Source organism: Chelonia mydas, chromosome 14 (genome assembly GCF_015237465.2).
Source record: "Chelonia mydas isolate rCheMyd1 chromosome 14, rCheMyd1.pri.v2, whole genome shotgun sequence".
Classification (NCBI taxonomy): domain Eukaryota; kingdom Metazoa; phylum Chordata; order Testudines; family Cheloniidae; genus Chelonia; species Chelonia mydas.
Genome location: NC_051254.2, coordinates 13,443,672 through 13,468,275, shown reverse-complemented (window position 1 = coordinate 13,468,275; position 24,604 = coordinate 13,443,672). Strand labels below are relative to the sequence as shown.

The 24,604-nt window shown below is 50.4% G+C and overlaps 1 protein-coding gene and 1 long non-coding RNA gene across 7 annotated transcripts in view; both read left to right on the top strand.

The window, feature by feature from the left end:
• The window catches only part of SPATA20 (spermatogenesis associated 20), a 31,977-nt gene extending 28,038 nt beyond the window's left edge, over positions 1-3,939 (top strand). For all 5 annotated transcript variants that reach the window (XM_037914209.2, XM_037914212.2, XM_037914211.2 and 2 more), the window contains one exon: positions 1,826-3,939. In XM_037914209.2, the coding sequence (XP_037770137.1) occupies positions 1,826-1,996 (171 nt within the window). In that variant the 3' untranslated portion in view covers positions 1,997-3,939. The remainder of the gene's footprint in view (positions 1-1,825) is intronic.
• A 2,061-nt stretch (positions 3,940-6,000) lies between these two features.
• Positions 6,001-24,604, top strand: part of LOC122462946 — a 53,149-nt gene continuing 34,545 nt past the window's right edge. Inside the window, exon 1 of one of the 2 annotated variants that reach the window (XR_006285848.1) lies at positions 6,001-6,096. This is a non-coding gene — a long non-coding RNA (uncharacterized LOC122462946). The remainder of the gene's footprint in view (positions 6,097-24,604) is intronic. The other variant, XR_006285847.1, reaches the window with a different exon arrangement.

The following is a 24,604-nucleotide window of genomic DNA, read 5'->3' as shown; positions in this document are numbered from 1 at the left end:
AGGCACCACCCCTCACTGCACACTGAGCCCTCAGGCACCACCCCTCTTTGCATGCCAGCTCCCATCACTGCACACTGAGCCTGCAGGCACCACCCCTCACTGCACACTGAGCCTGCAGGCACCACCCCTCACTGCACACTGAGCCTGCAGGCACCACCCCTCACTGCACACTGAGCCCTCAGGCACCACCCCTCACTGCATGCCAGCTCCCATCACTGCACACTGAGCCCTCAGGCACCACCCCTCACTGCACACTGAGCCCTCAGGCACCACCCCTCTCTGCATGCCAGCTCCCATCACTGCACACTGAGCCCTCAGGCACCACCCCTCACTGCACATTGAGCCCTCAGGCACCACCCCTCACTGCACATTGAGCCCTCAGGCACCACCCCTCACTGCATGCCAGCTCCCATCACTGCACACTGAGCCCCCAGGCACCACCCCTCACTGCACACTGAGCCTGCAGGCACCACCCCTCACTGCACATTGAGCCCTCAGGCACCACCCCTCACTGCACATTGAGCCCTCAGGCACCACCCCTCACTGCATGCCAGCTCCCATCACTGCACACTGAGCCCTCAGGCACCACCCCTCACTGCACACTGAGCCCTCAGGCTCCACCCCTCTCTGCACACTGAGCCCTCAGGCTCCACCCCTCACTGCACACTGAGCCCTCTGGCACCACCCCTCTCTGCATGCCAGCTCCCATCACTGCACACTGAGCCTCTCATGTGATACTCAGCAGTGCATGCCCAGCCCCCCCCAAGCCCCACCCGTCACTACACCAAGCCCCCTGTGTGACACCCTTCACTGAACGCTGAGCCCTTACAGTATACCAACAGAGTGGCTTGAGTGGGGGTTGGCAGGGATCAGCACCTTCCAGGGTGGAGCCCTAAGTTAGCACAGATCAATGAGAGGAGAGTGACCTGCATTGAGGAGCCCTGGCCATATGGTCCTGCGCTTATTCTGGTCAGGAGGGTGCCGTACGTTTTTGTTGCTAAGAGGGGAGAACAGGCGTTTAGGCCTCCCGGGAGACATGCACAAGGGGAGGAGGGGTAGCAGGGTGGGTCAGGCAGGATACGCCATGTAGAGGGGGTGCCGGAAAGGGGAGAGGGCTAGAAATGGGGGTCCCACATTCTTCTGGCAGCATTGGTTGGTCTGTAGGGTCCAGGTCTCTCTGAAATAGAAGCGTAGGACTAGAAGGGATCATAAGAGTCATGTAGTCTAACCCCCTGCCAATGTGCAGGCTTTGTTGTGTCTAAACCATCCGAGACAGGTGGCTCTCCAGCCTCCTTTTGAAAACCTCCCGTGAAGGTGTTTCCACGGCCTCCGGAGGTAGTCTCTGCCCTTGGTCTCCTGTTCTTACCAGTTAGGAAGTTTTTCCTGAGATTTAATCTGAATCTGTTGTGCTGGAGTTTGAACCCATCGCCTCTTGTCCTGCCCCTGGTGGCAAGAGAGAACAACTTTTCTCCATCTTTTTTATGGCAGCCTTTCAAGTAGCTGGCATGTACCGCCCCCCCCCCCCCCATCTTCTCTCTTCCAAACTAAATATACCCAGGCCCTTCAGCCTTCGAAGAAGTGTTACAAAAAGTTAGTAAATAGCAGCAGTAAAGGGTGTGGGGATGTGATTGCAGGGTCTGTGCTCCATGAGACATGCCCTAAGATCTGTATCTGGTTCTCTTCGCCTTCCATCCTCCCCTCTCCTAGCATGTGTAGGCGTGATGCAGTTAGCACTTCCTGCGGTGGGCAAGGGGAGCTGACTGGGTCTTGACTGTGTTCTCCCTTTCACTCCATCCCTGACCGTCTCCACCTCTGTGTATCCCAGGTGCTGATGCTGGCGGACGGGGACAGTACTGGATTCCTGTACCACCATTTGCCCTTCCTCTCCTCCTTGGAGAGGAAAGACGGAAAAGCCACTGCTTATCTCTGTGAAAACTTCGCCTGCTCCCTGCCTGTCACCTCGTCCCAGGAGCTGCGCAGGCTGCTGCTGCTGTGAGCTGTTGCCCCGTGGCCCCACCGGGCACCCTGCCGTCTTGGCGAAGGTGAAAGAAAATAGACTAGCGAGACAGCCGCGGTGACTATGCATGGACGCAGCGCAGAACTCTGCAATAAAGTCACCTTTTGCACAAGCCACCCGCTGGATTGTTCTTAGTGAAACTGACAAGCAGTCACAGCCATCCATCCCTGCTGGCTCCCCACCACCCATCCGTGAGCAGCTCTGTCCTCTGAGATGGTTTTAGCCCTCGTGTTTCAGTTGTAACAGTGTCTTTCCTCCTCCTCATCAGGAAGACTCACACTCCACAGTTCTCAAGAGTACTGCCCATTTGGGGCTGATTATGTTCCTTGCATTCAAATCCCCAGGGATAGGTGCAGTCAGTTCTGATCTGAACCATGACCAGTTGAGTCAAATATGAAGAGTCCACATGCAGTGGAATCTAATCATAACAATGTCCAATCAGGTTGCTCCTTTTCCTAGGTAGGTTTTGCAGCACCCCGGGCGGTGGCATTGTCCCTGTTTATGGAAACTGAGGCATAGAGAGATTCATCTGCCCAGATTACATAGGAAGAGCCAGGAATAGAACCCAGGAGTCCTGAGTTCCCATTCCCCTACTCCAATGTTTCTCAACTGGTGGGTTGCGATCCCTGGGAGTGGGATGGGTGTTGTGTAAGGCAATCCAGGGAGTGGGGCGGGGGGGGCAGGGGGAGGCACTGGAAATTTTATTACAAATAAAAACAACGAAAGTCTCACTCCCTGCTCAGCCTCCGCTTTCAATGTCAAGGATTCTCTGTCAGCCTCTCCAAACACACACACAAATCAATTACACAGGCTTATTAGCACTGTTAGCATGAATACATTTTTACTCGTAAATGCAAGGAAGGTTACAACATTTTTTTTTTACCTTAAATAAGGATCTGCCCTCTGAAAAGCACTGCCCTCCTCTAGCCAGTGTCAAGGGGGATGCGGCGGAGTGTCTAGCTGTGAACCGTCATGCGCAGCAGTGGCTAATTCCAGTGGGCCAACCGGCAGTGTGGTCTAATTCAGGGGTCCTCAAACATTTTTCCCTGTGGCCCACCTGTACAGCTGCAATGGGCACTGCGCCCCGCTGTTAACACCACTATTAACAACTAGAACCATTAATAATTATTACATACAGCTAAGCGATAATACTGTAAGCAAAGAATTCCCATGTTTCCTTTTCATTTGAATATACACAGTTGTAAGGATAGAAATCCCTAGCAATATGCACTCAAAGACAGGCTTTAAGGTCTTTGAAACCAACAGGTTTAGTAAAGCTACACTTTAAAAAAACATGGAGAGCAAAATGTGGTGTTCAAACAGGGCAAACAGTGCATAACTGTACCATGTACAAAACTGAATGAGCAACACAACATTAACAAAATTGTTAAAAAACCAGTTATTTGTTGATTTTAAACTTTGAACCCTATATTGTGTTTTCAATATTTTTTTAGTGTAAAATCTGAATTTCTGTGTTGTATAAGTCAAGACTTAACCCTACTCTCTACTAATTAGAAAACAATCAGATATTGTAAATAAAAATGCAAAATAACAGTTCCGTTATAACACACTGAGGCAACAGGTACTCAACCCGTCCGGTGAAAGAGAATCCAAACTTCAAGCATGCATCATCGTATTTTCTTACCACTTTATTTTTTTGGCTGGCTCATTTGTGTCACTGTAGATGGTCCAGGGCTTTCATCATCTTCTCCACCAGTGCATTCTTCTTGCTTCTGAAAAATAAATCCAGCCAGGTCAGATAGAAAAACTGCTTGCCGTTTTTACAGTTGTAAGTGGCAGACTGTGTGTACATTGCTAGGTTACCTTGCAGTGAAATGCATCATTGTACTCGCGAGAATTAAACTTGATTTATTTCAGCTTGGGTTTTTATAAATAAAGTTTTTTCTATACTCTGTCCAGCATATACAGCTCTAAACGTTTCATTGCTGTAGCTTTTACTCACGTGAGTCACATGGAGTTAAAGATTTACTAAGAGCTTGACTGGAGAATACAGTTACGCCGGTGGACCATGTGGCACTGTGCAGCAGCCCTCAGTTTGGGAACCCTGGGTCTAATTCCCTCTGTCCTGGGGCGTGGGGGTCTTTAAGAATCAGTGTTGCAACCTGCAGTGACTGCTGATTTTAGTCCAGTGGGAGCAGATAGCTCCATTTCCCTCTTGCCACCACTGGGGACCAGCATATGTGCCTGGTTGGGGGTAATAGCATCTCTCAGTTAAACGCTGACTCCCCCAGGGCTCAGAAAGTTCAACGTGGGTCACTTTAAACACATGCTCAAACCGTATAAGGTAGAAAATAGAAGCATGGCTAATTGGGTGCATGGTGCCTGGGGCAGGAGCAGGCTGGGACACTGGCTCCCATTAAAAGCAAAGTCATTGTCAGGCCAGAGGAGATGTTGCCTTCAGTGCTGTGGAGGCTTCCTTGCGATCATGCCCCCACACTGGTGGTGCAGGCAGGCAGTTCATTCCCACACCAAAGGCAGCTAGCAGAGCAGGCGTGAAGCCTGGGAGGGTTCTTGGGGCAAGCCCCTCACAAGCAGCGTTTGCCTGCTGCTGGGGCTGCTCTGGGGAGCTGCAGCTGTGTCAGGAAAGCAGGGGGAGAATTAGTCAGCACTCGGACTTCCAGCTGTAGCACTGCTTGATCTCCCCTTTGTTTCTCCCTTCTCTGTAGCTCTCCCATCTGCTTCGCCTCTCCTACTCCTGGGCCGGCTCTCTGCCTAATTAAAGGAGCCAGGAGAGATTTAGGGGCCTCTAACCGTCACCATGGAACAGGCTGTGGTGGAGGGATGCTACTCTAGTAACTAACCCTACTGGGGCTGACCTGCTACCTTTGTGCTGGCTAGTACCATAGGTACAGACACAGCCCAGTGATAGGGTTACTCATGGGAGCAAGGGACCTGAGTAAGTGTAGCAGAATGGGGCCCACCGTAAGAGAATGAGGACCTGATACATTGGCCTGACCATCATCCTGTCAGCCCTGTTGTCGCCTGCGTGATACCAGTCTCAGCTGCTTGCCCCCTGGACTCCCCGCTCAGCTCCTCAGGAGCATGTTCACTTATGAGGGATGGCTGAACAGGAGGCAGAAAGGGGCGGGGAGAGCGTGACACTGGAGAGAAGAGGCAACGACTCTGCTGGGAACGTGGTGCATAGAGAGAGGTGTGGGGTCTCTGAACCCCGCGGCTGTTCCTGCAAGGGAACTAGCGAATGACATTTCTGGACCCCGTGGCAACAGCCTCACTCCCCGCCTAGCAGCTCTATTTGAATTACATGCTGCATACCTGGAGCTCGGCTGACCCTGGTGACTGAGCAATTTGCTCCAAGAAGTGCCAATCAACAGGAGATTAGAGCAGCCTGATGTGCCCCCACAAACTAACAGCCAGCAAGAGAGCCCGCAGCAGACACCAGGCTGGGGGAGCTGTGGGCAGTGCATCCAATGTAGCTGCTGACAGGCCGTTACTACTGAAACTTTATTGCAATGAAACCAACACTTAGCACTTACAAACAGGTGAATAACACTCTACCTTTCCAAGGTGTGGCTGGGGATGACACAGACAGAGAAGCCGAGGCCCAAAGAGGCCCAATGGCTTGTCCCTAATCACAGAGCAAAGCAGAGTTGCTGACTCCCCATTCTGGGGTCAGTCTCTTAGACCAAGGGTTTCACTCTGCAGACCAGTGTGTGGCAGAGAGACTGTTTTATTGACCTAGCTCCTGGCCATAGATTCCCCTGTTGAGCAGTTCTTGAAATGTTCCATTCTGTGAACCACCAGGAGGGGCTGCTTGGACTATAATGTCCATCCACTTGATTTCAGGGCATTAGGCTGCCCCTCAGAACCTTGAATTGCCTAACTTCTAGGCATACTCCAACTTCCTAGAGAGACCTGGCAGTATTCATTATATGTGCCTATTTATTCTCCATTCTGACTGGTTGAAATCGTCCTATAAACACCAGGCTGTAGGTTATAAAAGCAGGTAACAGCTCACTCCTCCCTTTGCTCAGAGGCAGCGATTTTGGAAGACAAGATGGCTGCCTGCCCTCAGAAGGAAGATTTACACTCTAGGGTGGGTGTTGTGCAGTGTAAAGGGGTATCTTGTTGCCCCTCTACTGGCTTTGTGAAATAGGGACAGCAATCCTTTGGGATAGAAAAATTACCTTGCTCTTGAATCACAGTGAATGCTGGACTAAGGCTGAAATTCCAATAAGCCAACTTGCTTTCCCTGTCTTTTATTTACTTATTTATCTTTTTAAACAGGTACAGAGAATACACAGAGTTATACAGGTAAATGACATAAACAGGAGGCAACTGATGGATATTAACAGTCCTGTGTTACTTGGGCAGTAGGAAGTGAAGCTGGGTTTTGGTGTAATAAGTCAGTGTTTTAAACAAGTAGCAGGCAGACATGCAGGTGAGCCAGGCCATATGCTTTAGCACAGGTAATTTGGTGCTGTAGTCTTCAGAATGCTATCGTAGAGCAGAAATAATGTTGTTTTGTGTCATTGTTTTAGTCTCCTGTGTGCTGTACTATTGGGGAGGTAATGAGGAGGTCATCGCTTGGTGTTTTAGTCTGCCAGACACTATGCTATAGCTCAGTAATGCAGTTGTGTTGGAGTACTTGAGTCACTTGCTCAGGGTGGGACAAGGTCTCAGTGTTAGAGCTGGCTGGAAAATGTTTTGGGTTATTTCCCTATGGAAAATTTCAATGAAAACGAGGGGAAATAATTTTCATTGATTTTCTTTTTTTCCAGAAAACTGCCTTTCTCTCTCACACACACAAATAATCAAAAACCAAAAACTTTTGGCTGAAAACCAAACATTTTCAGCTAAAAAGTTTTGATACAGAAATAGCACCATGCTGCTTTAGGAAAATTGCAATTTGGGTACCTCATGGCTCCATTCCTCTCTCCTAGCTGGACTACATATCCCATGGGGAACCATGGACTCCCTTCTTGCTGAGCTGTGCAGTGCATCATGGAAGATGTAGTCCAACTGGGGAGCACGGTACATAGAAGAGAAGCAGGGAAAGGGGAACCTGAACTACAACTTCCATAAGGCACCACTGTGGCATTTCTGAATCAAAAATTTTCAGATTTTGGTTTTTGGGTGTTTGTTTTTTTGATGAAAAGTTGAAAGTTCCATGGAAAACAGACACTTTTAGTGAAACATTTTGTTAAGTCAAAACCCCCAATTTTCCCATCACTAAATGCTTTTGGGCCGCCCTACACAGTGCTTTAGGGGACTGGTCTTGCACCTATTGAATGGGAAAACTCCCATAAACTTGAATGCTGCAGGATCAATCCCTAGCAGAGGAAATGCAGTTGTCTCCCAGTGCCTGAGTCTCCCAGATGCAGGAGGTACCATAATTCAGTTCGTGTCCAAGCAGAAGGTTCCATGACATGGAGGAAGGAAGATGCATCTTTCGTCATCATGGCAGCCCTGGTTTTGGTGTTCATTTAAAGGCGTTCATGTTATTTATTGCATGGAGATCAGAGAGAGATTTTTTAAATTATCTCTTCCTTCTAGGCAGAATGGGGCATCTTTAATGACATGAGATCCCTTTGGTGGAACGTAAACTTTGGTGCTTTCCTCTACCCTATTTCTGTTTGCAAACAGGGAAGCACAGTGCTTTCAAAGCCTCTCTGATATTGTCAGGCTCCCTTTGAAATGCAGGCTGCTTCCTACTTTCCTTTTCACCTCGACAAAAAGATGCTGTAATCTGGAAGCGAGAGTTGCAGGGGAAGCAAGAGCTTTGTACTGTATATTGCCAGCTGGTTGTGTGAAGAGCTTTCCAATGGAATATGCCAGGAATCAGGAGAAACTGGCCAGGAGAAATGTCTTTGAAGTCAAGAAGGAATTTTGCACCTCCTCTCGTGAGTGCTTTTTACTGTCCTGGAAGAGGGAAAGAGAATAATAATAAAAAAAAGGCCAAACTGTTTTTGGCCATCTATCATAAGAATATAAGAACGGCCATACTGGGTCAGACCAATGTTCCATCTAACCCAGTATCCTGTCTTCCGACTATGGTCAGCGCCAGATGCTTCGGAGGGAGTGAACAGGACAGGGCAATTAACAAGTGATCCATGCCCTGTCCTCCAGTCCCTATTTCTGGCAGTTAGAGGCTTAGGGACACCCAGGGTATGGGTTGTGTCCCTGACTGTCTTGGCTAATAGTCACTGATGGACCTATTCTCCATGAGTTTATCTAATTCTTTTTTGAACCTAGTTATACTTTGGCTTTCACAAGATCCCATGGCAATGGGTTCCACAGGTTGACTGTGTAGAAGTATACACAGGTTGTGTGAAGTAATTCCTTTTGTTTGGTTTCAACCTGCTGCCTATTAATTTCATCACGTGACCCCCTGGTTCTTGTGTTATATGAAGGGCGTAAATAACACTCCCTTCTTCACTTTCTCCATACGTTCATGACTTTATAAACCTCTATTATATCCTCCCCTTAATTGTCTCTTTTCTAAGCTGAACAGTTCCAGTCTTTTTAATCTCTCCTTGTCTGGAAGCTGTTCCATACCTCCTAATCATTTTTGTTGCCCTTCTCTGTACTTCTTCCAATTCTAATATATCTTTTTGGAGATGAGGTGACCAGAAATGCATGCCGTATTCCAGATGTGGCATTGATATTTTCTATTTTACTATCTATCCCTTTCCTAATGGCTCCTAACATTGTTCACTTTTTTTGACTGCTGCTGCACATTGAGCAGATGTTATCAGAGAACTATCCACAATGACTCCAAGATCTTTCTTTCTTGAATGGTAACAGCTTATTTAGAACCCCTCCTTTTGTATTTATAGCTGGAATTGTTTTCCAACGTGCATTACTTTGCATTTATCGACGTTGAATTTCATCTGCCATTTTGTTGCCCAGTTTTATGAAATTCCTTTGTAACTCTTTGCACTCAGTTTTCACATGTTGAGGCCCGAGGCTTTATGATTCAATCGCTCTGGGAGGTTAATGGTCGATCCCCTGGATTTGTGTGTGTGTGTTTTTCTCTTAACATTTAAATGTTTCCAGTGATTTGCTCTAGCCTATACTGTCTTGTTGTTTCAGTTCATTAGCAGGTGGGGCCATGCAAAATGATTGCTCCCAGGAACTTCTGTTTCCAATGGACAGAGGGTCAAACCCTCCAACTTGGGGAAAGACCTGACTTTCACATCTGGCCTTTAGCTCTATCATGGGGTGATCCAGAACTTCAAATCTGAAAGCCCCCAAACTTCACAGCTGGCTCCTATGTGCCAAGATGACCACCCTGATCTCACCTGAGTCCCCCCATGCCTGGGTGGAGTTCAGGGCAAACACTGGACGCAAATTTGCCACTTGGGCTCCTCTCTAGTTTGCCTGACTTTCAGTAGCTATTATGGGACCTGTCTTGAATCCCAAGCGTCTCCTTATAAAGGGACGTTCATCAGGATGGCAGTGTGGCCAATTCTCATGATTATCACACATCTTGAGATATTTGGTATTTTTCTCAAAGCCCAAGGTTTTGGACTCTGGTGATTAGATGAGAATCTCAGCTTTCATTTAAAAAAGAATTTAGCTCTCATTGTTGTGGAGAAAAGCTGGAAGAGGTGACCTGAGTGCCCCCTAGCCTCCAAAGCCAGCAGGCCAGGAAAAAGAGGCCCCATTTGATTATATTTTTAAACCAATCTGATTTTTGAATGCCTGGGATTAGCAACAGTGGGATTGGGTGTCCACTTCTGGTTTTTCAGATCACGGAGGTTAGCGCTGGAGAAGACCTGTCAAGCAGGGGCGCTGGAACAATTTGTATAGTGGGGGTGCTGAGAGCCATTGAACTAAACTGTAAACCCTGTATATAATGGAAACCACTTCAAGCCAGGGGGTGTTGCAGCACCCCCCGGCATCCATAGTTCCAGCACCTATGCTGTCAATTTTGCTAATCCGGTCACTCTAGCTCTGGGCAAGAGCATTCCCTTCAGTATATTTACAAAGACAAGGAAATGTCGGTGCAGAAACTGAACTGAACTCAACGTGAATTGGAAGGGTTGCAATACAAGGGCCCAGACATTCACACGTGAATGTTTCTGGGGAAATGTTAACTTGACCCCACTGGGCTCAGCCAGATCCCAGACACACTGGATGGTACATGCTGTCCTCTCTACACCCAGAACTAATGCCCCAGTGTCCAGCTCAGCACCCCCTTGCTGCCAGCCCAGTGCAAACCAGAGTTGGTCAGGTGCCCTTCCACAACTGATCTGCCCCAGCACACATCCACTGTGCACAACTCACTTGTGGCAATGGGGGAGAGTGCTGGGCATTCAGGATGCCGTTCTGCCAATGAGTTGTTGAGAACTCTGATACGTCCTTCTGGCCAAACCAGCTGAGTGTTTTGGGGGTAGGGAGCAGAATCCTGGGGCTGGCTTTTCTCTCTGCAGGGCCTCAGCATGGTATAGTCCTTCCAACTCTGAGCAGCAGCAGCAGCTGACCCTGCCATCCCAAGGGCATTCTGTGCCAATGCCTGCCTGGAGCTGTTCGCTGGAAATAAATTCTCACCTCCAGGGTGGTGACACCGCTGGAGCCTGGCTGAGAGGGCCGCTCCCTTCTCCATCGGCCCCCCCACCAGTCCCTGCTGCAGTGCAGAGCCTCTTATTTAAATTTTAATTGCTCATGCAGAGTTGAAAAGGAAGGAATGTAGGTTAAGGCAAGAGACAATCTCCTCTGCACTATGGCAAAACGTCTATTTAAAGGGCCCGGAGCTGAGCTGGGGAGGGTCTGTCAGGAAAAGAGAGAATGGCGGGAAGACCAGAGCCTTCCCAGCACAGGCACTGGACGGACAGAGACCCCTGCGCAGTGAGGCTGAACATAAGGAAAACAACCCACCTCCCCCCTCCAAAAAAATCACAAATATCAATCTGCTTCAGCCCATTCCTTTGGCCTCTGGGGAAGCAGCCTCTTGCTTTAACTCAATTGAAACTTTATAAAGGCTTGGTTTCTTCCCGACAGAGGAAGAAATCAGTGTCAGCACCCGTAAGATTAATCCTTCAGCCAGGCACTACTGCAGGAACAGGGGGATCTTTCCCAGGCACAGTTGTTAAGTTCACAATGCTGAAATCCAGGGAGATCCCATAGGGAAGGGGTTCTCAAACTTCATTGCACTGCAACCCCCTTCTTACAACAAAGTTACTACATGTGGGGGAGGGGCCCACAGCTCAAGCCCCCCTGCCCCCCGTGGGGAGGGGGGGGTCCGCAGCCCAAGCCCTGCCACCCTGGTGGGGAGAGCAGGGGGTTCACAGCCCAAGCCCCGCCGCCCCCAGTGGAGAGCGGGGGTCTGCAGCCCGAGCCCCACCGCCCCTGGTGGGAGGGGACGGGGGGCCACAGCCTGAGCCCTGCCGCCCCTGAGTGGGGGTGGAGCTTGGGCTTCAGTTTCAGCCCCGGGTTCCAGCAAGTCTAATGCTGGCCCTGGAGACCCCATTAAAATGGGGTCCTGACCCACAGTTTGAGAACAGCGGCCACAGAGCATGACAGTGAATGAGTGCATAAAGGGGCACTCTTCACATCGCTAGAGAAGTAGGAATTCTCCAGGGTTCTACAGCACGAACACACTGTGGGAGAAGGAGGTACGCCCTGGTCACAGCTGAGAGGAAAGGTCCCCCAGGGCTCTGTGAAATGGTGCAGGCTGCAAGATGAGGGGATGTTCCCCAGGTACTGCTGGGAGGAAGCTCGCTCCGCTAGAAGGGTAGCAGATTTTCCGTTGGGGCTTGGCAAGAGGTGTCAAACTGTCCTGTCGTCAAATGCTCCTCTCTTGTGAGTGGCTGAATTCGTGGAGCAACTGAGCCACTGACCCAAGATACAGAGCAGCATAAGAAGCAAAAAGTTAAACTCTCCCCAAGAAGCTTCCTTCCTCATTACTGTTCCTGCCAGTAACTCACCAATTTCCTTGCAAATTGCGTTGATTTGCTGAATCTGTTGTTTTCCACCCCTTGCTTGTCTACACAATTACATTAGGGTTTTGTTGACAGCCGCGGTGCACAGACATGACAAGAAGCAGCGATGTGAAAAGTTTCTGCTCGGTGACTCCCATGCTGATCGTGTTCTGTGTTTAATGGGGCCTGTGGTGTCTCCTTCTGGGCTGCTGGGCTGCTATGCCCAGGCTTCCGGCATATGGAGCTTGTGAGCTTCGGTGTTAATGTAGATGTCAGTGGGGTAACTCGTGGTGTGTGGGGGGGGTCTGTGTTAAAGGGCAGGGTTAGGGGGGACAGAGCATTGACCTAACTTGTCCTTGTGCAGAGTGCCATTGCAGAATGACTAGCTTCAGAGTTCATCCTGAAGTACTTCCTCCCTCCAAATGCCCATCAAAACTAAGGGGTGCCTTGCCTCCGTAAAAGACTGGTGGCCAGATTTTCAAAGGTATTTAGGCAGCTAAACAGGGGGTGGCAGACCCAGGGGAGCAGGGGAAAGCTAAAGCCTCTGTCATGGAAAGATTGTTGGGGCTCCACCCATGTGTAAACTCCCTCATGCCCAGGGATGGGGTTCGGAGGTGAGAGCAGACCCAGAGCACTTGCCATGGCACCCAGGACCAGGCCATGGAGCAGGAAGTGGCTGGAATGGGCCTGGCAGCAGGTAGGATGCTCCTGCCCAGCCTGGAATCTGTTGCCTACCCCTATCATCCCCCAGTCATATCAGTAGCTCCCCCTCCTATCCCTCTGCCCCCCCCATTCACAGGTAGCTCCCCCAACTCTCTTAAAGATGCAGATAAATAACTCCCAGTTGAAGTTAGGCACCGAGATGCTTTCAAAAATCCCACTAGGTCACTGTCTCCATCTTTGGGCACCTAAATACTTTTAAAAATCTTCGCTATCGTCCCTTATAAGTCATTCTGCTGTGATAGGATGAAAGTCTAGCCACACCACAGACACTTATAAAGTCAGAGACTTCTATTGAGATGTACCAGGCTATGTGTTAATAAGGGTGGCCTCTTGTGGGATTCTGAAGCCTTTTATAATACAGGAGGAATTCTGTAGAATATTGTGGTTTTTTTTTTTAAAATAGTGGCATACTATAGTATATTGTATACTATAGCATATTTACTAAAGGGGGAATTCTGTAGTCTGTCTATCTCTCATAGTAAGGGTGGAATATTGAAGTATACTGGCTTCATTTTTGTGTCTCTTTCCAGCCTTCACCTGTCAATTGCTGTCAGATCAATAGATGCCCACCACTGCTTGCAGACTGAAATAAAGAACCAGGTCTGTTTTTTTGTCCATAAGAATGGTTCTCAGGCTGTAGTCAGTGGGGTCCTTCCTTGCTGGTGGTTTGCAAAGAACTGGCAGGTCACATGGTGTCAGTTCCTTGTCTTTGTTTCAAACTGCTACATGGTGTTAAAAGAAACTAAAACTGCATTAAATAATCTCTCAATGTTACTTTTCCCTGCAAACAATCTTTGTCGACGCTGGAGTGTTATGGAATTGCAAACAGTTGGGGAGGAGACCGTGTTGCCAAGTGTCATGATTTTATTGAGAGTTTTGTGATATTTTATATTTGTCTTAAAGCCCCAACTCCTGGAATCATGTGAATCTAAGTTTTCATGCTCAGCTTTTATCTTAAAAACAAAAAAGTTACTAGCTCTCCTGGTTTTGGAGAAAAACTTGAAAAAGTGACTCTGGTGCCCCCTTGTACTCAAAAAGAAGGCAAAGAAAAAGAACTGATTTTTAAGCTAACGTCATGATTTTTGAATGCTTGAGGTGGGCGATACTGAGGAGATCTGTACAGTTACAAATGTCGGGGCAGATGCTCCATGCATCATGGCTGGGAGCGGAGGGGAGCCCAAGACCATGTCTCTATTCGGCCATGAGCCGTGATAAAACACCATGGTGAGGCATGTGGGATAAGAAGCCAAGTAGAACAGGGATTTCCCGCCTTGACCCCCCACCCCACCAACCCCAAGTATTCAGACAAACACAGGTTTACAAAATAATGCTCAGCGGAGCCATCCTGGCCAAATGCTCATTGATTCCAACAGGCCCATCTGTTCTCCCTGCCCAGGACAGCCAGCCGTGGCTGTGGGAAATTCAGAATGAGATTTCATGTGAATCAAGGCCTCGCACTGAGGATGGCCACCTAGGCCAGACACCTTATAACCAAGCGCAGGCATAGCACTGAGGGGAGTGTGTGAGAGGAGCTGTGAGACCAGAGGCCTTATAAACAAAGGCCTGGCACTGACGGGTGGGTCTCAGAGGGAGAGGGCACGTAAGTGAGGTCCTAGCGCTGGGGCGAGGATTCACGAGAGGCTGGAACTTGAAGTGTCAGCGTTAGACACGGGGCTGAGCTTGCCACAGCCGGTATGAGGAGGCTGCTAGTGCCCGCATGTGCATGTCAGAGAAGCTGAGCTGGCTCCTGGCAGCCCTGCCTCGAGTCAGTCACCGGGAGGCAATTATCCTGAAGAAGGGGCTCCCCAACCCTTCACAAATGGGGGCCTCCTCACTTAATCAGCTGTCTGCTAATGAGCCCCCGGGGGAAGGTTGTGGAACGCTGCTGCCATCCTGCCCCCATTAGCAAAAATGTCAGAGCACGGCAAGTGCAGAGACAGGGAGATCAATGCAAACCGGGAGACCTGAATGGTGGAGCTATTATGTGACCTGCTCGCTGCAGCTGCAGGGAAGGTGTGGGGGGAAAGGGAGGGCTGGGTCGTCTTCTCCTGCTGCACCCGCTACACAATTCTACCAAGGGAGGCCCAAAGGCCTGTCTGTTGTGCAAGGTACCACCTGGCCCAGTGCCTGCTAACTAGAGGCCATACCACATGGGCATCATGACCCACTTTGGGCTGGGGAAGGGGTTTGGTTATGCACAGACTCTACTGCAGAGGCCCAGACTGCGGGGGAGGGAGGAGAAAGCTGAGCTGGGGAAGGAGATGCAGGGAAGGCTGAGCCACGAGAATGGGGTGGGTGAGGGATGTAGAGGGATCTTTGACTTGTAGGCAGAGAGGAGCAGTCGTCCTTGGCTGGGGTGGATACATGATGTCTGCACAGTAATCCAGCACATAACAATCAGCTGAGCCATGGAGCCCCGGGGGGGGGGGGGGGAGCAGGGAAATAGCTTGGCATCCATATGATGGGGCATGTGGTGGCACCCTGGACACAGTTCCTTCTCTTAACAGAAGCAGCTGGCTAATGACTTCCCTTCTTCCCTCGCCTGCCCCTGGCCAGGGTGAGCAGCACGATTTACACGGGCTGAGCTAGAGCCGAGCCTTACTATGGTGTCTGGCCTCCGCGATGACACCTGTCCATCTGCTGGATGCAGTCCCTGCCCTATGTGTCCAGGTCACCTCCACAGCTGACTCCACCGTACCGCAGGCACCCCCTGCTGGGGCGACTGCAGAGTGGAATGGCCAGTGGTGCAGCTGGAACATGAGGGTCCACAGAAAGGGTCAGAACCTGCAGAGCTCAGACTTCCCTTGCTCCCCAAGGCCCAGGTGCCCTGTAGGCCAGGTCCCACAGCTGCTGTTGACTGGGCCCCTTCAGCCTGGCTGTTGGAGTTAAATGTTGCTGAGAGATTTTTACAGCCACTCAGGGAGAGGTAACTCGTGTTGCTGTGAGAGGAGAACATATGGCAGTCATCCCCACTCCCCTTGGCTGAGCTCCCATGTAGGAGCCACAGAGGGCGTAGGGATGATATCTTGGTGTGTGTATGGGGGGATTGGCCCCACATACTTGCTTTCCTCCTGTGGTCCCCCCCATTGCCCTATGGACCATGCAGAGGAGAGGTGCAGATTCCCTCAGATGGGCATGGCAGATCCCGCTCTGCTCTCCTCAGCCATGCCAGGCCCATTCCCTGCGTCCCCCAGCGGCAGCGGCAGAGCAGCCGTGCTGCTGACCTGGCTTTTCAGGTTGCACTAATGAGACTTTCCCTTTAATACCCCAATTAATATTCCATGGCAAAGCTGGCGTTGTGTGATCGGCAGCTGTTTCTGGAGTGCTGAGCTTTTATCTCCATTTGTATTGATGTTACATCAATGTGAGACGGGGGCTTTGAAATCTGTTTATTATTTGCGATGGTGGAGCCGCAGGGGAGAACCAACAAAGCAGGAGAGCGGGAAGCAGGCTGCTGGTGAAACACAGTGAGGGGGGAGGGGAAGTAAATGTGGGGTAAGCCTATTGAGTGACTTCGTAGGTGAATGCATTGGAGATGGCAGCTAGATGCCACTAGCAATCCAGCTATCTCTATGGCCTGCATCACCAGAACATCTGAGCTCTTCACCAGTCACCAATGGATCTGGCCGCACAGCACCCCAGGGAAGTAGGGACCCCACTTGACAGGTGAGGCTCAGGGTAGATTAAGTGACTTGCTCAGCATTGCAGAAGATGGGGAAGGAATTGAACCCAGGTCTGCTGTGACCCAGTCCAGTGCTTGGTCCATAGATTTGAAGGCCAGAAGGGATCATTTGATCATGTAGTCGGACCTCCTGTGTAACCCAGGCCCGAGAATTCCACCCACTCACTGCTGCACCCCATCCACCAGCCCAGCTGTCCTACGCTGCAGCCAGGGGCTGGGGGAATTCACGGGGCTTGTTCTGAGCCCGCTTAACCCTGCAGAGAGTTGGACAGTTTGACTCGAACTCGGTTGTCCCTGGGCTCCTGACTCCTTTGAGGAGAGTGTTAGAAAAGAAGCAGAGACGGGGAAAAATCAGATAGTAAAACCCAACTGAGAGGGCAATGAACCCAGCGAGGCTAGAGGGGCAGTCTGAGGCTGTCAGGGCTGAGGTCAGGCCATGTCTTGTTTTATTCAGGCCTGGAAAGCCCCAGCACGATTTGGGATGTGCCCACTCTACCAGCGGTGGGGGCGGATGGTTCTTCTGTCTCTGTTGAAGCGGAGCTTTGGCTGGAAGCTCTCTCCTCTACCCCTTCAATTTTTTTATTTTTTTTTTGCCATTTTGCGTGTGTGTATATCTGCGTCTGATCCCCTGTTCCCCCGCCTTGTCCCTGGTGCAGTCACTCCCATCTGTGAGAAGTGAGCGTGCCCATGTCCCTGGCAGTTCACTCCCAGGGCTGCACTTGCTTTGCGCAGATGCACAAGGTGCACGGCATGGCAGAGTCTGCCTCGGCGGGCAGGGCACTACACAAGAAACCCACTTCTCCAGCCCCTCTTACCAACCCACCCCTGCTAGAGTAGTCACAGTGGGGTTCTCCCACATCCACTTGCATTAGCTACCCTTAAAACTTCCCCTCTTATCTGTGAAACTGCTGTTCAGGCTAAATGGCCAATTCTCTTCCCCCTGTGCCCCTGCTCTAGTACGGGGAGACCATTTAAGAGCTGCAGGGGGCCAGGGGAGATTTTTTGCCCCCGGGCGGGAGCCATGCAAAGCTGCTTACAGTACAGACTCCATCCCTGCAGGCCGCCTTTTGCTCAGATGCATGTGGTCCTAACCTAGGATGTCAAATCACATCCAGAATCCCGGATTCAATAGGTGCCCTGCTGCGTGGGAGCAGGGGGGAGAGATTTCCTCAGCGACATCTTACTTTTAGTGGGCTCTTCTCTGCTCTCTGAACCGCAGACTTGCATTAGATGTCAGGCAACAGGACTAAACCGCCTGGCGGTGCTGAGCAAGGCCCCCCAGCTGGATGGTGAGGGTGGAAGTTGGAGTCCAATGGAGCAGATTTCTCTGTTGACTCTTCCTTTGCGTTGTACGCCCGTGCGCTGCTGATCCCAGTCCCGCTGCTTCAATGCCTGCCCCTTTCGTTTTTCATCCAGACTGTTGGGCTTTCCCCACATAAGGCTCCCTTATGTCTCTTGGGAGCAGGAAGCTCTCTGCGACGAGGAAGGGACATGCTGTGAAACTGCGCCCGTCCCTGCTCTTGTGCTGGGTTTGCCATCTCGGATGCTGCCTAATGGGTGATATCAGCCATTAACAGGGGTGCTTATTTTGCAAACAATTATTTTATATGGTTTTACAATCATGTAGTGCATTAGCCCCTGGAACAGCATGTTAATTTGCATGCTTCCCTGGTGTATTGTGGGAGAGAGCTATAATGCTTCCAAACCAGCTTGTGCTGCTATTCATTGGACCGCTGATCGGCTTTTGATGCTTTAATTAACTCTGTTAATGGACCTTCGTGGCTGTGATTAAAGGGTTACCAGAACCTAGAGCTGTGCTGCTAAATGAGCCCCCATGTTGAGTCCAACAATGCACGCTAAGTGCTATGGGTCCAATTTAGCCCTGGTGTAAGCAGGAGGAACTCCACTGACTTAGCTGGAGTCACCGCCACTTACGCCAGGGATGGATTTAGTCCTGTTTCTCAATAGCTTTGAAGATCAATATAGTTGCCACGCCTTCCATGTCAGAGAGGTGTTGCTTTCAAGGACCTTCACAGCCTGCCTCTGCCTTGTTTGTCAGCTTTCCTATGCTATTGAGATGTTGGCCTTCCTCCACTCTACCAGTGATGCTAGACTTCATCTCCGACTTGCTCAGCTTTCAAATAAGCATCTCTGTGCTCTCCCTGGGGCTGGCCTGGGGGGAGATCCCTGTAAATACCCACAAAGCCACCTCACTGTCTCTCTTCAAATGCCTCCTTAAAACTCTCCTTTACCGCGACACCTACAAAAAACCCGACACTGGATCAGCAGTTGCCGTGCTGAGACCATTATCCATTTGACAACGGATATTGTCTCATTGCTTCCTTGTGCCCTCCCACTCAGTCCAGCTGCATCGGCCTGTTGTCTCTTCTCTGCTCCCTGTTTGGAGCAGGGACTGTCGACAGTCTGCGTTTGTACAGCCCTGAGCACATTGCGAGCCTGGCCCATGGCTGGGGCTTCTAGGTGCAACTGTGATACAAATAATACATAACGCACATTCGTCCTTGGTGTAATTCCACTGGTCAGTGGAGTCAGCCTAGGGTTACATTGGGCTCACTTGTGCCTGGAGTCCTAGCCCAGAGGTGTGCTGTCAGGCCATGCACCTCTCTGTACCTCTGGTTTCCCATCTGAAAAACGACACTTGGCTTGATTATAAAGAGCTTGAAGACCCACTGACAAAAAGTGCTATGTAGGAGCTAAGTATTATTATTATTTTATTATTTATTATATGCACCCCTTCACAGCTACACAGTATGGCTCAGATTGTGGAAGGTGAATAAAGTAGGAGAGAAGCTGTGTGAAAAATATTACTGAATAATTTCAGACAGCAAATAAATCTGTGAAAAGGGTGATCTGTTTGCAGCCAATCAGAGGCGGCGTTCATCAGCTAGAAGGTGTCACGAATTATTTGCTGACGATTGAATATCGTTATTTATATTAGAGTGGAGCCCACAATGTGCAATGCAAATGGAGAGAAAACATGGTCTATGCCCCAAAGAACTTACAAAAAAAGGGCCAAATTTACAATTGTCCAGCACCCATAAGCGGGGCCAGATTTTTCAAGAGCTCAGCACCCAATGCAACCAAGGGGCTGAGCAAGTTGAAAATCTGGCCATTTATTTCAGTTCCTGCCTGGGCACTGAGATCTCTTGAAAAGTAGACCCTGTGACCCTGATCCTGCAACTCGATGAAATCTGAGTGGACGCAGAGGTTTGCCCACATATATTTGATTGCGGGATCAAGGATCAGAAAGATAAACAGATGCAGACTGGGGATGGGGAGAAAACCCCAAGCAAAGTGGCTGCATGTGTTGGTAGTTCTATATATGTATATATAAATGTTATATGAATCATTCATTGATTATCTCCAACTGCTCTTCTCCTGGGCCGTTATTGGCTGGCTGATTTCATGTAGGAATTGCAATAGACCTGGATCTTAAGGATATATTTGAATGAGGAGTGGGCTTCCAGACCAAAGCCCCCCTTGCAGGGGATGATATGGCAGGGAACTTGTAGATAGCTGTAGGAGAAGTGGAGAAATTACTCTGGTGTAAATGGCAGAGCCCCACGAGGCAGGGGATGAGGGTGGATAAGCAGGGCCAGGCAGAGCAGCTTAGGGCTGTCACTGTGCTTGGAAGGGTTAGCTTCACTTGATCGATGAAGTGCTGCAGGGTGAAATGACTTGCTCAGGACACAAGATGAGGTTGTTCCTTTCTATAATTCTGCTCATTGCAAATATTATGTCTAGTGCAGTCTCAGGGGTGTCATTAGGATCTTTAAACTGGTGGGTTTTCTAGTGCTTTGAATCCTAATTTTCAGTGTGCACAGAATTGGCTCCCACAGGGCGAAGATTGCATTCCATGATTTAGCGAGGATGGTCCCTACCCCTCGAGCCCTCTGGCTGTCAGCTGCAGGGCATCAGTCTCCCCTTCGAATTGGCAAGAGGAAAGCCATTTCCATGAGACATGGAGGAGTCCCCTTTTGTCTCATTGCCACAGCTAGACTCTCTGCTCGTGGCCAGCGGTGCTGAGTGTACAGATTGCTGCTTTGTGTTCCAGCCGATGCCAGGATTCACCCCTCTCTTCCCCCTCGCCCTCCCAAGGCTGGCTCAGTATGCAGGCAGCCTGATTCAGCCTCAAACGCGAGGAGCTGCCTGACACACGCAGAAGGAGCCCAGAATCCACTTAGCAATGGACACAGGGGTGAGTCCTCCTGACTCCTTTTAAAAGCCCTTGTTCCCTGCCTCGGACAGTGGAAAAGGGGGCAGTGAGCTGGGGCATGTTTTGGTTGAGATTATTCCTGTGTAATAGCCTTGATACTGTGCAGTCCAAGAGAGGCTGATCTAGTGGTATGGGCTCCATTCCTGGCACAGTCACAGACTCCACATGTCACGTCACCTCCGTGTGTCAGTTTCACCCTCTCTAGCATGGTGATGATCTAAATTTGGCTCAGAGAGAGAATTGTTTCATTACCAAACCCTGCTGTCACTCCAAAGTTGGTTTTTGCCTCATGGTACAGCATTTTGTACCTACACGGGGCTATATAAATGCTAGTGTAACCCAGTAGCCAGGGTGTGTTGTGGGTCCCTAACCCACAGAGGGTGTGGGTCTGTCATAGTTCTCGGGCTAGAGAGACTGGATCTTTAATTCAGGTTGTAGAGAGACTTGTGTTTCTAGCTCCGGAGGGCCCTACTTCAATCCAAGATGGCGGCTGTCATGTGAGCTGGGGCTCATCTGGGATTCAAACTGCAGTAGGCCCCAGATGCTTGGGCTTCCTCGGCCCAGAGGTGTGTAACCCACTGATCAGTGTGTGGTACACGTTCTCCTGTGGTGGGGTATACAAACCCCTCCCCGGCCCACGGGGTTAAAAGATCATACTGGGCCCAGGTAGCCCACCCCGCCGGGCCAGCCAAATATGCAATGACTGGAGGAGCGGGTTAGAAAGGAGCTCAGGAGCCCAGGTAAAGGGGGTGGTCACGCTGCAGCAGAGAGGAACCCTTCTGTGGGAAGCTGGACAGCAGGTGGAGCCTGAGGAGAGGCCACAGAGCAGGTATGGCACCAGGCAGAGCCTTCTCCGATCACCGCCTCCTTTGAGATCAGCAGGTCTTGCAGGGCTCTGCTCCTTTGGACCCCTCTTTTCTTTTTGAGTGACTGACTGTTTGAGCTATAGGGGCGATGCCCGAAACTGAAGGGCTCTATAGGTAGGAAGTAGCTCAGGGAAGCGAACTTGGACTTGCTGCAGGGATGACCCTCCCGGTGTCACCTCCCACAGGGCCTTGGGCTGGGACCAGATGCAGAGGAAGGGCCCAGGTCCCCCTACCTCATGCCCATAAGGGTGAGGCCCAGATGTGGGTGGAAAGCTGAAGAGTCCTGGCCTAAGATCAGGAACAGACACCTCCACTGACCTGAGAGAGGCAAAGGGCCAGAAGTCGGGTGTGCTAGGCACCCGGCTGCCTGGGCCTCTGAGCTCTCTATCACATCCCATCTGTGTCTGGTCCACAGGGGTGTATAGCTCCCAGCTACAGAGCCTGGCTTTTACACCTGTCTAGCTCTGGAGGTTTTTGCTTAATCCTCAGTGTTGACCAGGATGGCACCTGTCACACTCACCATTATGATTTCGCCCAAAGATCTCCAAGTGCTTTACACGCAGTAATTAATGTATCCTCACAGAATCTGGTCCCCACCACACCCTGGCCCTCCTGAGGTGGATGACAGTCAACATCCCCATTTCAGAGATGAGGAAACTGAGGCACAGAGCTTGTGCAGTGAGTTTGTGATAGAGTCAAGACTAGAACCCAATAATGCCAAGCCAGAGCAATGATTGCAGCAAGCCAAAGTTTAAAAAAAACCTCCAACCTCCCAGCCTGTTAAAAGCCATGAAAATGTGCGCGTGGGGTGGATCGTCCTGGCTCCATCTGAGGTGAACTGTGATGCCGCCGACAACCAAATGCATTAGCAGGAGCCGTTAGGAGCAACAGCGGCACATTTAGTGTAACACATTCTAATACAACTCTCCCTGGTGCGGGGAGCAGGGGGACCATTAAGAGACATGCGAACACGCTCGTCCCTTCTAACCTGGTCTGCGTCAGTTTGCCTATCTGTGCAGAAAGTGGCAGGCACGGGGGACTGTTTGCTGGCGCTGTGTGAGGAAGCGGTAATAATTATCAGCCAGGCAAAGAGAGAGAACACGGTCAGGACTGGAGAGCGGGAAGCCAGGGCCGAGCAGTTTAATGAGCTGGAATTCCCTCTCTCCTCTTCCTTTACCTTCCGCACCACTTAGAAGTATTCTTTATATTCCAGTCGTGCTTGGAGGGCACAACTGAGATCTGGGTCCCATTGCAATAGGCCCTGTACAAACACGTAGTATCTGGGCCCCGAAGAGCTTACAATCCACATAGACCAGGCAGACAAAGAGAGGGAAGGGAAACAGAGGCAAAGTGCTTTGCTGCGTGACCACTGGCACAGCAGTGGCAGAGTTGGGAACTGAACTAGGGTTTTCTGGCTCCCAGGCTGATCTGCTATCCACTAGGACACACTGCTTCTTGCTCCCTTCCACTTCCATTTGTTCCCCTTTCTCTCGCTTTCATCTCCCCTCCGCCTTCGCCTCTCCCTGTCACCCAGTAAGAGTTTAGCTGGTTCATTGACTGTAGCTTAAATTCATTGATCCCTAAGGCACACGTTGTTCTAGGGCTGGCTGGCATTTATCGACAAGCCTGGGCTGGCAAGTTCCTCGTGGCTACAGGGGCGACTGGGTGGAGAGCTCCTCGGAGGAAGGCTTGCGCCTCGAAAGTGACATTGGAATGACTGTGATGCGGGTTGGATGTGAGCCATGATGCCATGTGGCTGGGACATCCCCGTGGTGTCGCTGGAGATTTGTGCCTGCGATCAGTGTATTGATGAGAGGCAACGACTAGCTAGTGCCGCTAATGATGGAAAGTGGACATGTTTACTATGTGTGTTTTGCCGTCGCAGGACATTTCAAGGTGCTGTGGTGCTGGTTTGATTGCTTCGGCCCCCGGATTGTATGGCAGGCACATGAAGTTGTGACCTGGGAGGGTGTAAATATGTACGTTGGTGGGGAGAGTGTCGCTTCATGGAGCACTGAATTGTGACATGGGAAACTTGGGGTTTATTCCTGGCTCTGCCACTGGCCTGCTGGGTATCCTTGGGCAAGGGACTTTGCCTCTCTGTGCCTCAGTTTCCCCAGCTGTAAAATGGGGATCATGGTACTGACCTTCTTTGTAAAGTGCTTTGAGATCCACTCTAGAAGAGTTGTTGTTTTGCTTCCCTGTACCCTCAGAATTCTGATACAGTAGAATCTGGGCCCACTGTATTAGGACCTATACATATACAGCAAGAGATAATGGGCAGGAGAGGAAACAGAGGCACAAAGAGGGGCAGTGGTGGGGAAACTGAGGCAGACGGGAACCTTTGGAATCCATGATGAGAAGTTCTATCTGAGAGCTACGTTGTATTGTTCAGTAGGGGTGGGCACGGGATCATCTCCTCATGTGGGACCACATTCGAAGGGCTGAGGAAGTGGGGCATTATCCGGGATAACTGGATTTAGGTGGCAAGGGATGTCTTTTTCTCTGGGAGGGGGAATGGGGACATCAGCACTCCGTCTCTGGTGTCAGCTGGCCAGGAATGCCTGGTTCAGCACATTACTGATAACAAGCCGCTGGTTAGTGGCGCATCCACTAACCCACTAACTCACCGAGGCGGTGAGAACCCTGCCTCTTGACCTGAGGCTTGGTTCCCAGGGCCGGTCCCCTGCCATTTTTTATTCATTTATTTTTTTTGCAGGTACAGGTCAATGCTTTTAACCAGTTTTAATACTTTAAGGTCTCCATCTCCTGAGCGGGAGCTTCCCAGCAATCTCATTAATTTATCACAGGGCTGGCAGCCTTGGCTGCCTCTCAATGGAAACAAAAACAGCTTAAGGCACCCAGCAAGTTGTTAGTTCCACAAAAGGGGAACTGGGCACAGACTGCAAGAGGTGGGTCAAGTCCTGACAGCCAGAGAAGAAGGGAGCAGGGTGGGAGGTGGCCGTGGGCTGGGGAGGGAGCTGGGTCCTTGTGGGAGCAGCCATGCAGTAGACACTTGGCTATTACATAGCTATTAATCCCCTTTAAATAGGTTTTTGGTGTTTACCAGCTACGAGTAACTGCCATATTGAATCTAGATTAAATGCGCCATTTAGAGACTTCCTGGCAGTGCTGCAGAGTTATGTTTGTGGGGGGAACATTGGTGTATGAGGG